The following is a 15,977-nucleotide window of genomic DNA, read 5'->3' on the forward strand; positions in this document are numbered from 1 at the left end:
AAGCCCATAATAAAGGTAAAAAAAAAAAAAAGGTAAGAACATTTCCAGGGTTACTCACACAGGAACAACTATCAGGTTGGTAACCAATACAGGCTGGGATTAAAGGCTTTTTATCTGAAACAAAGTGAGTAGGAACGCAAGACTTGAAATGTCCACATGACAGAAAAATGTTCAAGCTGCAGATCTGCTTTTTATGCCCAGGGGTTTAAAAAAAACAAAAACTCCAGCCTTCAGACTGTTTTATAGCAAACATTTTAACAAAGTTCTCCTGTTTTGATGGAAGTTTGGCATTTGGCTTAATCTGACAGAGCAATAAAATGGTTTCAGGCAAAACCAAAATATCAGTCCAAAAATCTCTACCAGAAGGCCAGAAAAAAATGTGGCTCATTTGTCTAGGGAGAAGGACCATGTGTGAAAATTTCACTTTACTTGCTCACCATAAAATATCTGGTTAATTCTTTTCTATTCTTTTCTCCTTTCCTTGATGAGGATATAGAGCCCTAAAGAACTGCTCTATTTTTGTGGGTTTTTTGAGTGTTTTTTTTTTTTTTAAAAAAGCAATTATAGTTACAAGCACAAAAAACAAAGCAAAACGCAAAGCTAAACATAGTGCAACAGAAGGTCACTTGAAAAAGCCACAAAATAAATTACCCAGATCTCATATTCATTAGGGCAGAGCTTCATTACTGCTACAACAGCAGTAGACAATCTCAAAATTAGCACAACCATGTGTGCATATTCTACCCCCTCTAGCACAGGTGACTTACCACCGTCATCACTCCTTTGTCCCTATGTGAAAGCACAAACCCTTATTTGGCTGCTAAAAATAAAGGCTAGCTAAATGAAGCTAATGTCTTAAAACATACTCTTTTATCCCAGTTTGCTAAACCAAGGACCATACACATCTCTGCTTCCCTAGAATGATGACTGGAACTTTCTAACCTACACAGCTCCTGATATTAAACCTCACCTGTTGCTGAACTTTCATAGCTGAAGTTTGGCAGGTTTGCTTACATTTGAGAGTGCAGCTCCCCTAAGAATGCAAGCTAGAAAACCAATGCCATGTACCAAAACTTATCTGGTTGTCAAACATGACTAATTTTAGTAAGCACTCAGTAAAATTTCCATCAACAAAATAATTTTAGTTATATTTTAAACCAATTCTGATTCTTTATGAGGCAAATAATAGCTTGATCCTTGTTTTGGCTTGGGGATGGGGGAGGGTTGGTTTTTTTTAAACCTTCCATTCAATTAAAACCTTTAAATGAAGCAGCATTTATTTCTAATAGGCCACAGCAGTTTAATGAATCCACATGAATATTTCCTTATGTTCAAAGCAGACATGAACATAAAGGAAGATATTTTTTGAATAATATATGTACTACTTCTAGGACTACTTCTGATGGATTTATTGTCTGGTCTCACAGTCTTGCTTGCTAGTTGCAGTGGTAAACTCAGAATGAGCAGCAACTTCTGCAGCTCCATGTGCTAAAATTAAAAACTCAGTGTTGAAAGATTTATATAACTTCTGCACTTACAGGAATTAGGAAAACTTTTGTACAGGTTTTGGTAAACAAAACTCAGACATTTTTGTCTGAGTTTTGTTTACCAAAACCTGTACAAAAGTTGGTTGTGGTCATTAGCAGATTCCAAAATTGCAGTCCCAGAACAAACTGGTTATATTTTATTTTCCCTTTACAGAATTGAAATGAATTCCAAGCATCTGCCTATTATAGTAATAGAAAGCTTTAAGAAAAATAAACTCCATGAAATCTACTGGCAATACAGGGATAGGCCTGAAGTTCAGCCACAGTACAGCTTGACTTCAACCCCACTGCACTGACTGAAATTACATTACCTGCTGTCAGATAGCTGGCTGTCACAAAACAACTGTCACTCCCCTTGGTCACGTTTTAATGCATGAAACTGAAGGATCAGGGCAGATAGGAGGCATTGCAGAGCCAATGAAATAAAAGTTAAAGCCTGAATAATTCATATAACCACTCTTCAAACAGGTCTGGTATATCTGCCATAGTTTTTTAGATGGAACAAGATGTGAATGGCACATTTGCCAGAGTTTTCCCCCCATACCATCCCCCTCCTTGGGTAATCAGGTGTTTTACCAATATGGTAAGTCAGGATGTGTGTGTCAAAACAGGCTTTGACTGGAAATACTGTTCTGACAAAATAGAAAACACAGCATGCTTTGCAGTGAAAAACTCCACAAGCCTAAACGTCAGTTTGCTTTCCCAGATGACAGAACAGTCACTTTCTGAACAGCTTTGTTTAATAAGTTGTTGGTATTGCTACTACTCTGATTTCCAAGCTGAAGCTTTTCAGAAGCCAGAGCAGTTTCCAATGCACTACATCCCTCTGTCTGGAGCTTCTTAGGGAGAAGACCCCAAAAGACTACCACTCTGTTTTTGGGTTTTGAGTAGTCTCAAGGTGTCACACACCTTGTAGTGGTCTAAGCTTTGTCACAGCATAGATAACAATAACTGTGGCCTTGTCTACACCACAATGTCATGTTCTTCTATTCAAGAGTCCAAGTGGTCATGGAAACAACTGACCACCGTACCTATTTGTCACAGCAGACACATAAATACCCAGAGCATTAATACCCAGCAGCCTTAACATTTAATATCATAACTCATCTGCATGTGTGCTGCATCTGCAGCTCCATGCTATTGCTAGGATAGTCAAAAGTTCTTCCCTTTTCCTGTTTTTTTACTAATTTAATTTGAGGGCACATAGTTACCCAAGTGGCATATAAGCTCTAGGGTATTTGTTTCATTCGTCCCCTTGGAACAAGATGCGAGATCCAGTGCTGATTGATATTACTTTAATGACTGAGCAACAGCCTCAGGGCAAACCTTATTTCAGCCTTATCTCTGCCATGAAGAAGGATGGCAACACACACAGTCCCTGGGATTCTGAATGGCAGGACTGTGCAACTACGTGTTGGGATGGTTGGAAAACAATCCTGTTCTGTTTCCAAAGCATATCTGCTGAAGCTTAGAGGCAAAGGTGGTAGCAAAGGGCTTTCTGATCTATAGAAATTCATATTTCTTCTTCCTCTGCAGGAATGCAAATAGGAAAATTTCTATCTTGCTCTAGATACAGTCTGAATTACCCCAATTAAGAAAATCTATTCAATTTTTTCATCTTCCTCTAAACAGAATCTTAGATACAAGTCTACATCAACATAAAAACTACAGCCATTCCAAATCAGCTCACTGATGACCTGCCTCACAGTAGTTTATAAAACACAGATCCAATGCCTCCCTACAAAGAGAGAAGAATAAACACAACTACCCATACAATTAAAATGTAGAAAGCCCAACTGCATCCAGTGTACAAAAAGGCCAAGGTCTAATTCATCATGAAAATATTCTCTCAAAACTCAAAAAAGGATACAAAAAATAATGATACTGGTATTTCAACAGTTTTCCACCAAATATACTGTTTCTATGGCAGTAGCCAGTAGAGTCCAAAACTGCATAATTTTCATGTTACTTAAAAAAAGGAAAAAGTTAAAAAAAAAAAAAAAAACCTTCTCAGAGATAAAAATTCAACCCAATAACCAAATAGAGGCACTCAGGACTCACAGAGCTGTCAACATACTAAAGCCACTGTGCAAGACATTGCTGATATTATGGCAGAAGTGAAGAAACATTTTTTCACTTCCTACACAGCTATGACATATCCCTAAAAAAGAACTCAGTATGCCACAATCTATTGGACTCAGGATGTGAGTTGTGCCATTAGTCCTCTGGTGTCACATCTGAACAGCCCTGGAAAATCAACATCAAACACCTATATTGTGCCTCTGTAATAACACACGTCTAGCTGGAAACCAGTTGGAACAAACACCATTATGCATGTAAATATTGCACAATCAAAAACTAAACAAAGTAGAATAAAAATAAGTATCAAGTAGTTAAAGACTGTTTCTACATCAGACCATGTTAGTTGTAGTTTGGGTCATCCTTAATACAGCTGATTGCAACAAAAACACCTCAAAGTATGCAAAATATTTTTGCTGCTTCAGGCTTCAAATGTAGCTGGTTTCCCCACTATAAGTAGGAAATAAAGTTCTGAAGTTTTCATAAAACTATATTCTATGTTCATTCAATTCAAAGAGAGTACTTCTAACAACTCCTGTTATGTCCTGGATGGATGGTAATACAAGGATAGAAATAATAAAAAACCCTAAAAAAAACCTTGTCTTTACAAATCTGTTTAATCTAGAAGTACTAAGATCTCTAGCCAGGTTCCTCAGGTACATTTAACTTTTCCTTTCCATACATTAACGTGATTGAAACTTCTGAAAATTTAGCCAAAATTTTCAGTGAATGTTTTTGTAAAAACATCAGCAACAACTCGCCACCAGTTCATTCCCCTCAACTACTTTTCTTCAAGCCATGTACTACTTACACCTAAACACTCAGCAAAGAGTAGAAAACAGGCTGATCTTCCTTGCATCCCTCCCTGTATTTGAAGCAAATGCAAACTGTGAAAACCAAAATAACAATACTGTGTGAAGTTGGTAACAAGCTGACAAAATTATAGTTAAGAACCTCTAAGCATAAACAACTTTTAAGATGAGATTCACCATGGTCTCCACAGTTCTGCCACTGAGGCTGCTTAAACCATTTTAAGCTGTTTTTATTTAAGTTCTGGAAGTGGAGACTTTTAGTTACTCAGATCCTGAATTGTTTACTGTTTATTCCTGACAAATTTTGAACACATCCTGCTCACTAATATCCATTGTCCTAAAAACATACACCAGTAATTCAGCAGAACTGTTTGCTTACGGTGCCAGTCAATTTCAACCATTATGTCTGCAACATAAACCACTGGTAAACAGGATGATGATTGATGATTGAATTATACTGAATATAATAATTGGCCCTGAGATGGTTATTGGCTTGATCCAATCATTTTGTCATCACAACAATGAGATAGAAATGACTATTCATACCTTGGTTTATATGCAACAAGATTATTCAGGCTTAACCTCATTGATTTTTGTAACTTTCAACTTTATGAACACCTGATGAGTCTATTTCTCTCTTTTTAGAGAAAAACACTTTCAAAATAAAAACACTCTGAGAGTTTATAAACCTTTTTAAAATAGAGAACCAGAGAGTATGGCTAATGGGAATGCTTTAGTTTTTCTTCCTTCCTGTGGTTTGGATTCAATTATCTTATCTCTACTTTGATAGTCACTGTTTCCAAAAAAAATGGCTGCTTAATAGCAGCCAGGGTTTCCAAAGTGTTTCCAGGGTTTCCAATAAATAGAATTTAGGGTTTCCAAAGTGTTAAAATGCATATAAATCTGAACCATCAACTCATTTTGATTTATTTACGTGCATTTTTTTTTGCTAATTTTACACAGAACTTGCAACAGATTATTTGTTATACAGAGCAGCACATATTAATTTTGCAAAGATTCCCCAAATCATGTACATTACATCAAAAGATCTGGTTTTAGGGCAGTAGCATCACAACCTTAAAGTTGTTTAGTACATATAATCAACTTAGACAACAGAATTTAATGAATTAATTTTCATATACCAAAGTGCTAAAATTCTGTAGTTCTCAGTTTATATAAATTGCAAATTTGGGAACATCTGACTTGAGAGCTGAAATATAAAAACTTTATTTCTTTTTCCTCAAATATTTCCTCAAAAAGTCATTACTGAAGCTCTGTGGAAGCCAGTTTCTCATTTGTCTAGCAAAAGTCTGTGGATACATGAACTAGAATGACAGATATTTCTACTTTGTCAGAAAACTAAAATACAACTGGAAACACTAATGAAGTTGAATTTATCAATCTAATGCCTTGAAGAGTTCAGCCATACACTAATCTCTTCAAAAAAAGAAACAAACAAAAATCCCCAACAAACCTGTTCTCAGAATTCAGAATGTTATTTTAACCAAACCCAAACTATGTTAATTAAGAAGTTAAGACTATAGTCTTGATTTTTTATTTTTTGTGAAAGATGTGTAAGTAATATGTGCACCACTCTCTGCTTGGAGTTTGTGATAATTACAAAACTTGATTATCCGAAGTAAGAGTAAAAGAAAGTAAATACAAAGTAAAATTCAACGAAAGAATAAAAGTGTTTAGATGAAAAAACTATTGCTTGGTAGTAAGAAATGGTTATGATGATGATGATGTATATTGTTCACTATCAAAAATTTTCTAATGAGTACCTTAGGAGGAACAAAAAAATTTTCAAATCCTTAAAACATACACAAGCTAAGTTCAATAACACTTGCTAGAAGCAAAAATTTGGCTTTTCCTCAGATTACCTATATCAGCAGAGATCAGTCTCAATTTTTCAGCCCTAGAAATAGTTTTCTATTCAAAAATTCTAAAGTATCCTGTGCTATTTTAGAATTATTCCTACTTCTTGGCACAGTCATGATCCCAGATAATTTATAAGATGATGAAAAGGAATTAGTAGCGGGAGGAATTAAACATTAATTTATTGTGCGTCCTTACACAACCATACTTAGGTCTTCATCTTGTAGTTGTGCCTCTACTTGCCTGATGGCAAGTGTGCCTAGTCCTCAGGACTGATGTCAGAAGTGTACTTCCATGTAAAAGCCTGGCCAGACCTCCAACAAGGCAAAACTTGCTCTGGACACAGGGGGAAGCATGATAAATTTTGCTGCTGCAAAGCCCTTCCTACCATGCAAGTGTCTTTCTAATGCCATAGGAAGAGATTCAATAGTTAATGGAATCTTATTTTTGTTGTCTTTAATAATACAGTTTAAAATGCTGTTTGGAACAAAATTTTACACATTTCATGTGTATTTGCTTTGATTACATAGAAGGAACTGTTCTGATTACACAGCGAGAAAAGTGAAAGAAGAAAATAGAGCAATGAAGTTTAAGAGTTCATTTATTTAGTTGTTGCTGATATACAGATTACAGTGGTAAACTTTTCAACTCATCAGAATTTCATATGAAGAGATACAAATCACTAATTAAGGTAGAGGAATCCAAGTCTCAGCTATACATTAGATAGATGAAAATGAGAGGAGCATCTGCTCAAGCTGGAATGCTCACAATGCATAAAGCAGTGAGTGTGTGAGCAACTAAACACTCTGTAAATGTTGAAAGATTTTGGAACAGCTACTATAATCCATGAACTACAGAGGTACAAGAAGGAGTGGCTGGAAAAAGTTCTTATTTCACCACATTTCTGAACATACTAATTTGTTATAAGATTGTCCCTCAAAACAAAGAAGAAATAATCAAGGATTAAAACAAAAACAAAAACAAATGCAAACACTTATTTACTTTATATTCTAGCAAGAAGGCTGCTCTTTATGAATTACCAATAAGCTTCATGCACCATTCTAATCACAAAAGTTAAGTCTGCTGTTGTATGAAAAACTCTGCTGCAAATTTGGAAAGAAATCATAAGAACCTTCACTTGGGTCATTGTAGAAATGCTCTTTTTCAAAAAGAGCATTTTCATGATCTAAGAATTACATATATGCAATGGTTTCACATAAGTAGGTACATATAAGCCATAAATTTAGTCTGAAGTAAATAGTTACCCTTCACAGAAAATCCTCTTCCACACTTCAGAAAATGCTAAAATAAAAGCATAGTAAATTTACTAAAAAGAATTTCCCAGCTGCTGCTCTAGTTTTAAATGGTGAGTAAGGAAGTCTGTCATTCTGTCTGTCTGTCTCTCTCTCTCTCTCTGACTCAGGGAGTGCAAATGCTCATCAAAATCAAAGAAGAAACACCTATAACAACACCTATAAGACATTATTGCATTAAGGGAGACCCTGGTTCCAGCTCCTACCCCACGGCTCATAATTCCAGAAAGAATCTTTACTGCAAATAAACCCACTGACCTTTTCTTAAGCCTGACATATCTGCTATGTACTGAGTGATTTCGAAATTCAGTAATAAAAATGCCTTGAGGCTTGAAAACTCCCTTTTCATTAGGAAATGAAATTCCACTCATATTCACCTGCAAAAAGAACCATTAAATGCAGATTAATTTAAAACGTAATTCCTTCCTTCCTTCCTTCCTTCCTTCCTTCCTTCCTTCCTTCCTTCCTTCCTTCCTTCCTTCCTTCCTTCCTTCCTTCCTTCCTTCCTTCCTTCCTTCCTTCCTTCCTTCCTTCCTTCCTTCCTTCCTTCCTTCCTTCCTTCCTTCCTTCCTTCCTTCCTTCCTTCCTTCCTTCCTTCCTTCCTTCCTTCCTTCTCTGTTTTTCTAAAAAAAAAAACCACTTTAAACAATCTAACACCCAAAACTACATGCTTTCTAGGGTCAGGCTTCACAGTACCAAAGGAGGAGCAGCTACATTTAGTAACTTGGATACATCCTGGAATTTGCAAAAAAAAGTAGAAAAGGCAGGCTTTGCCATGGAAATTACAGTAAATGATGCTGGGTTTTTTTATAATTTTAAAATTACCTTCTCCAGAGAGAACAGGTTGTGTGATTGTGTTTCATGAAGCTCAATTCTTCTTACGTGAAGCAAATCACTTGATTAATCACTTGATTTTTTTAAAATGTTGAGTTTAGTAATTTCTTTTTGCCGATTACTGCCAATCAGCTGTCCAGTCTTGGTTCAATTTACAGTAGTTTTATAGCACAGTAACTCCAATGCCTTTCAAAAGTTCTACACCTGGGTCAGGGATTAGAATCAACAGATGTAATTAAATTGTTTCATTTAGTTACATCCTAGGGATTATATTTTATATCCCTGAAAAAGGATATTCTTCACATTCCTATTTCAGTCACCTGTCTCCAGCTTAATTTAAGAGAATCTGACTGAACATCCAATATCATGCTTATTAGCTTCTACCCACCACTTTCCAAAATGGCAACCATAATAACTGGGAATCCTGAAAACCTTGTAGAAACAAGGTTTCTGTAATTTTTTTCAACACAGTCTATCTATCTAAATTTCATATGAAGTTTTGCCATTTAGTCTTTCCACTCTTACACTAACTTTACTTTGAATTAGAAAAATTCTCCATTTTTTTGGTTATGTATTTATCTACGGAAATATAAATTTAGGAAAATTTAGGTAACTAAAATATCTATAGTTTATAACATAGAATCAGAACTTGGTGGTCCTGGACTCTACTCCTGCCCATCTCTAACTTAATGCAAATATACATTCCTAAATCCTGGCATCAAAAGCAGCAAGGTTCTTCCTTGGCGCCAGGAAGGCATATGTTCCTTAATGTTCAGTCGCACAGGAAAATAAATTGGAATATCTACACTGGACCTCAGCAGGTTATCTTATTTATATAATTGAAATGACAAACTAAACCCCTAAAGTCCAGAAATGTTACTGTCTACGCTAGAATGAAAGCATGTGGCTGATTTTTGACCATAATAAAAGAAATTTAAAGCTCTAATAATACTCTCATCCTTTTCTACCATGCAATAGGAATCTTTTTTCTATTTTCACACTGTTCAGTGTATGGCAGAGCCTAAGATCTGAGATGATGATGATGATGATGATGATGATGATGATGATGATGATGATGATGATGATAATAATAATAATAATAATAATAATAATAACTCTTGAAAACAAAAGTGGCACAGCTTCAAAGGGTTTCAGTAAAAGCTGATGGCACAGTAAGAGTACATGCCAGGAGTACATCTTCCCATCTATCACTAACTCCAGTACTTGTATAAGGCAGAAAGGAACTTACATATGAGCTCTTTACTCACTATGAAAAATGGGGATTCACAGTTGTGCATCTTCAAAACTATGCTTAGAGTCTAACTCAAAAGACTTCAACAGAAAAACGTTCTGTAATGAACTTTTTGAGTGTTTTCTTTATATTGAAATTAATTACTTCTGTCTGTAAGCTGCTGACTTGAAAATTCAAAACAAATTTTAAGTTCCAGATTTTGTTTGATTGAAATCAGAGCCTGAAACAACAAAAAATTACATCTGTTAATAGATTATATATTGTTTAAAGATAGGATTCTGTCTTTAAATACAGTGTAGAAACCTGACCTCACCTCTAACACTTCTATTGGTACATCACCATGAATCAGAAACCACCTGTACTGCAATCTCCCTTATTATATTTAATAATCAGATAATATAGTTCTACAATACATTTAATAGACTACAATAAGGCATATACTTTACAGTACTATATGTGGACTGAAACAGCCAGATCACTCAAGCTTGAAGAGTTCATTTTCTAATGAAGAGTTAAATTGCCAATTACTAAGTGAAGACATTCAAAAGTAGTGTTAGTATATGAAAGATATTCTGAAATGACACTGCTACAGCACTATCTGTACATTAAATGCCCACTATTCTACCACCCCAGTTTGAAATATTTCTAAAAATCAATAGACCCTAAAATTATGTTACCATTTTCAAGCTTTTTTTTCCCATTTGTTCTCAAAGCCAACTCATTCATCACATTTAGACCTACTAGTACCAGATTAGAAGAAAAATTTCATTCCAGGCATTACTGTATTTCTTTTAAAACCTTCTGTTAGCAAGCAAGGGTTTATGTGAAATACTGAATGCATGGGAAAGAAAGCTTGGGACTGAGTCTAGAAAGTCATATTTTCAAAAATATATTTTTAAGTGTGCTTAGAATATATTACATGAAATGTAACATATTTACACAGTTTCAGTTTGTGATTATCATGCAGTCCTTTGAACAGGTAAATGAAGGAAAAAAATGAGTGATTTCTTAAATAGACTGTTAAGACTGTGTTTATACTTCCAAAAGGGTTGTGGGTTAATCAATTTCATTTGAAGAAAAGTAATGGAAAATAAGCAACATCAGTTCAATACCCTGAGAAACAGACAGCCTTGCACCTAGACAATGCAAGACCTGTGGACTTTAGTGAAGAAGAATTAATTCTGAGGACAATCTCATAGGAAAGCACAGACACATATCTTGGTCTGCTGAAACTTTGAGCATGGCAGATCATGCAGTGCTAGAGCTTACTGGTGGGAGCTGATGTGCTTTCTTAAGCTTTGGGAAACAAGTCCTGTACACTCACAAGCACAGATCTCCATTTCAGTTCCACTTCATTCCACAAGTAGGAGAACTAGAAACTACTTTGGGCACTATGCATATTGGGAATTATCTTATATCTGAGATTATGGGCCACTCCCACATCTGCCAAAAAATGTTAGCTGATCTACTGATGAGTTTTCCAAAAATGCTTTCTTTGGGGAATTAAATTACCTTTGTAGATGCAGTAAAATCTAATCAGTGCATTTTCTGAAGATGTTCCTCCTGTCTCTCTTTCTTATAAATATTAATGTACAAAATCAGGGGCCAAGCCATCCCAAGATTCATACACTCTATGCATAAATTTAGAAGTCTTAATGTGGTATTAGCACACAGAAACAGTAAACACCACACGTGGTTTTTAATACATTTAAATGTTGAGTATTTTTCAGTAGAATATTCCCAAGGGACCTAATTAACCAAATGAAGATTTTTCAGATTAGCAAAGCAGCTAGATATACAGATGAAAATACAGCCTAAGAAGTTTGAATTTACACCAGTGATAGGCATATGTTTTAATCTCTGTGCTTTGTAGATGCATGAGGGGAAGTGACATTTATTTTCTTCTTTTCATTGGGTAGCCCCAGGTTAGATAAGGTTATTTCACATGAAAACAAAATATCTGTCAATCCTCCCACTTGTGATTATATTAACATAAATTAAATATTAAACTATTATAACTAAACAACCTGCAATGCAAAAAAGGATGATTCAAAACTGATTGATGTCTGGCATCAAATAGGCAAGATCTTGGCTTCACGGTTATTTGGAAATTAATGACAGTGATTTGTTTATCACATGACAGGTAGAACAAAATACAAATTAAATAAATTTGAAATATCATCATGCTAAACAATATGAATCAAAGTTGTCCAGTAAATGAAAATGGTTTCATCCACTCAGTAGATTAGCAGAGAAGTCTTCCACAGAAATCACTTTGGCAGTTTAATTAGTTTATCAAAGTCTTAGAAAGGCTGTTTAAACTACTGTGGCATCTATCATTGAAATAAATATTTTAGTAAATACAAATATTACTCTTTATTCTGAGTGAGCTCCTGGATGTATCTTTAATGCTACCATTTCTAAATGTTAGTCTCCCAAAGCACACTTCTGCTGATATTTTAGTATGCCCCTAAAGGAAGAGCCATGAACAGAGAATTTGTCACAATGACAGAAAAAAAATTCATCAGGGTATACAAATGATTGAAGCATTTTTATGCATTTGTAATAACTTCATTTTTTTCTAAAATAAATCCCACTGAACAAAAACAGTACTAACAGGCATTCTTAAAGAAGAATTTTAAAATCAAGAATATTTTTTAAAGTTTGCTGACATGTTTGTATGTGTGCATATATTGTGCATATCTATTTACCTAATTCACATTAGTACATATATGTACAAGGTTAAATGTGTACTTTTAATTTAAAAAGCAGCATCACTAGTTTTTGCTGCCTGACTGTTTCAAAGATGGGAAGACAGTTACTTTTCATATGTAAGTACAAAGCATAACACATTTTTATTCCAAGAAAAGCAGTCTTGCTTTTACTGCTCTACATTAAAAAAAAAAATCTACATATAATTCTACTCTTCCATTGAATTGGATGAGAATGCTACAGATGGTTTGTCACATCTCGATTAGCTCATTTTTCACAATGCTCTTGTGACACTCTGTATCATTTACACAAGGTTTATTTGTCAAAACCCCATAGCACCTTTCTGACAACAGATGTTTTGAAATTCCTCCTATTTTGCTTGGCAAAGACTTATTCTGATGAATTTGACAGTATGAGTTCAGTGACGAATTCACTGGTCATTTAACTCAGTTTAGAAAATCTAAAAGCAGACCCTGATAAAAGCTCATTTTGTAACTCCTATAATGTATTTTAAAGCAATTGCCCTTATTATTTGGGTTTTTTTCATAAATGATTATTCACTCAAAACTGTCCTGCATTAGATGTTTAAGTAATGACTTTGGCTTGATTGCTTCTTCAGTTTGTCTCTTAAAGAGAATGCAACTTTGAATCCACAGGTATTCCATGTATCACTTTGTGCATCAGGAACAGAGATAGTAAAAGCTATGACAGTACCTTTTTCAGCAGGAATTCTTACAGATGAGCAGTAATTCTGAGACCTTAATGTAAACCAATGGATAAATATCCCCATGTCTCATCATGAAGGAAGATAAACTCAGGGGTCTGATACTGCAGATCTTATTGATTGCTCTTGCTGAAATGTTCTCTGTCAGTGGCACAGGTTAACAATGGAGTTATGTTCTAATTCAGTTCTCTTTTTCAGGAATGTGACAAAGTGCCTTATGAAAAATGAATGGATGAAAAAGGATGAATCCAAAAGTCTCTTTAAAGCCCCTTCTCATCTAAAAAAATGTTTGGCATCTCAGTGCTGCAAGGCAGTTCTCTCCTCCTCAAATGATAATACTGTCAAATACAGAGTTTTCCCCCAAAAAAGACTGCACAGGTGCTCAAACAATTGCTGTTAGCAATCCCTAAACTTATTTTCCTGAAGAATATCACTTATAAAAATCTACCATCATAAACCAGATACTCTAGTCTTTTAAAGCACACATAGACTTCTCTGGAAAAAGTCACCATAGATTTTGCCACTGACATTTTCCTGCTCATCTTTGCAGTATCCGTGTACTATCCAAAAATGGCAAAATTTGGCTTGCATTAGGAGTTACAACAAATAATTTTACCGTAAGAAAGTCATGTAAAAATAAAATTGTGTGGACTTTGTTGATTTATGTATTTTCAAATGTGAGCCATGGAAAAGAAGGAGGAAGCAACAATCAGGAGAGTTCCCTGATTGTGCTTAAAATGATCTCCTGACCCAACCTAAAGCAGAGCTGTAGTATACATACCAAACCACAACACATGGTGGCATTCTGTATAATGCAACAGAGGGTGGTTTGTACTTTATCACTGACTGGTAGGTATTAGCCATGTTTCAAGTGATACTTAACATTTTCACTCTTCACAATATAATAATTTTGTTATAAAACTACTTGTTTTCCTAAGGTCATAGAGTAAGTCCATTACCCTTTCTGAATGCTGTTGAATGCCACGAAATTTTTAAAAAATTAGAGAAGTGACTGCAACACCATTTTAGTCCTTTTATTTCTGGGGTTCTAATACAAAGTACTGGATGGAAGGCAATCAGCAAGGTACCAGTTTTCTCCATTGACTCCTGGGCATCTACCCTGAAGAAGAGCTGCCTGCAAAACCTGCTGGTCTGCACGGCGAGGCCCTGGCTGGGAACGGGCAACAGGCACCTGGGTACCCATAGGGATGCCAAGAAGCTTTCCCACCGACGCCGGATGAGTTTCACCTCTCACTGCCCTGACTGGAAACTCACCGAGCATTGGGGAGGGACCCCTTCACTACAGCCAGGCTGCACCTGCCAAAAGCATATTGGTGGCTCAGGGAAGGGGCTGGCGACCGACGGCCCCCGGACACCGGACACCCAGAGCGCTGTGCGCTCTTTGTCCTTCAGAGAGAAACACAAGAGAGACGGGGAGGTGCGGGGCGGCGGGCAGGGCTCCCCGAGGGGCTCGCTGCCCTCAGCACACCTGTCGTGACCCGCACCGGAGCCCCAGAGCCGACAGCCGGGCAGCAAGGCTGGCCCCGAGGGTCCCGACGGAAGGTGCGCAGGCTGCAGCCCGCGGAGCCTTCGCCCGCTGCCGGGGAGCCGGGAGCCGGGAGCCGCCGGCGGGCGGGACCCGGGGCGGCGCCCGGCCGGGGAAGTTTCTCGCCACAGGTTGCCCCCTCCCGCCCGCCCCCCGGGAGCCCGCGGGCGGGCCCGGCCACAGGGACGCACCTTGGCGCCGCAATCGCCGCTTCTTGAGCCCGAAGATGCGGACCTTGGAGAAGATGTCCACCAGGTTGCCATTGCAGAGCCCGCGGTTCTTGTTGGGGCTGTTCCGCCTCCTGCTGGCCGAGGGCCGGTCCCAGTGCTGCTCCCTCGCCTGCCGCTTCTGGCGGATCAAGCCGCTGGCGATGGCCGCTGCCATGGCTGCTTGCCGGCTCGCCCACGCCGGGCAGGGAGGAGGGAGGCGGCGAGGTGCTCAGCCCCGGCGGGATCCCATCCCCGGGGCGAGGGCGAGCGGGAGCCTCCTCCGGCCCGAGGCGAGGCTGCGGAGGGGCGCCCGCACCGTGCGGCCGGCGGGAGCTGCCGCCGCCAAGGGTCACCGCATGGGTGCCCCGCCGTCCCCCCCCGCCGTGTCCCGGCGCTGGGGCACCTGCTCGGGCGGGTGTCTGCCGGCGGGATGGCGGAGCGAGCGGGACTCGGGGCAGAGCCGCGCCCGGTCGGCTCCGGTCGGGTCGGGTAGATCGGGTCGGGTCGGGTCCGCCAGGCAGCGTCGCCTCCCGGGGCTGCCCCTCAGCCCCGAGCCGCCGCCGCCCGCTCGCCCGGCGCTGCCATCGCCACGGCCGGGGCGGCTACCGCCGCCTCTTCCCGGCTCCCGCCTGATGATTGCCAAGTGCTTCAGAAATCAGCATCTGGAGAGAGCAATCTTCTTCTCCGGGGAGAGCTGTAATCACGGCTCCTCGGTCCCACCCCGCTCCAGCCTCCCCTACACACGCACGCATACACACAGACACACACACACACAGAGACACACACACACACACAAACACACACACACAGAGACACGCACTGCTGGAGCTTTTTTTGTCCTCCCCAAGGCGAGGGGCGGCGAGGGTGCAAGCAGTGGAGGAGGGGGAATGGGGAAAGACAGAATTAAAAAGCAAAGGGGGAGAGAGGCGGAGGAACGGGGTGATGCTGATGTGGTTTTCTGGTGGGAACCGGGAGGTTCCCGGTGGATCCGCCGCCAGCTGCCTCTGCCCTCTATTAGGTTTCCGGGTGGCTTCGTGCGGGGATCCCTTCCCGGGGAAAGAAGGAGGGCTC

General features: G+C 38.8%; 1 protein-coding gene across 3 annotated transcripts in view; it reads right to left on the reverse strand.

Moving 5' to 3' along the window:
- Positions 1-15,977, reverse strand: part of FGF14 (fibroblast growth factor 14) — a 373,108-nt gene that overhangs the window by 104,450 nt on the left and 252,681 nt on the right. The window contains exon 1 of one of the 3 annotated variants that reach the window (XM_009085330.4): positions 14,889-15,081. The exons of the other annotated variants lie outside the window; for them this stretch is intronic. Within the exon in view, the coding sequence (XP_009083578.1) occupies positions 14,889-15,081 (193 nt within the window). Of the gene's footprint in view, positions 1-14,888; positions 15,082-15,977 lie in introns of those variants that run through there. 3 annotated transcript variants of the gene reach the window in all.

Source organism: Serinus canaria, chromosome 1 (genome assembly GCF_022539315.1).
Source record: "Serinus canaria isolate serCan28SL12 chromosome 1, serCan2020, whole genome shotgun sequence".
Taxonomy (NCBI): domain Eukaryota; kingdom Metazoa; phylum Chordata; class Aves; order Passeriformes; family Fringillidae; genus Serinus; species Serinus canaria.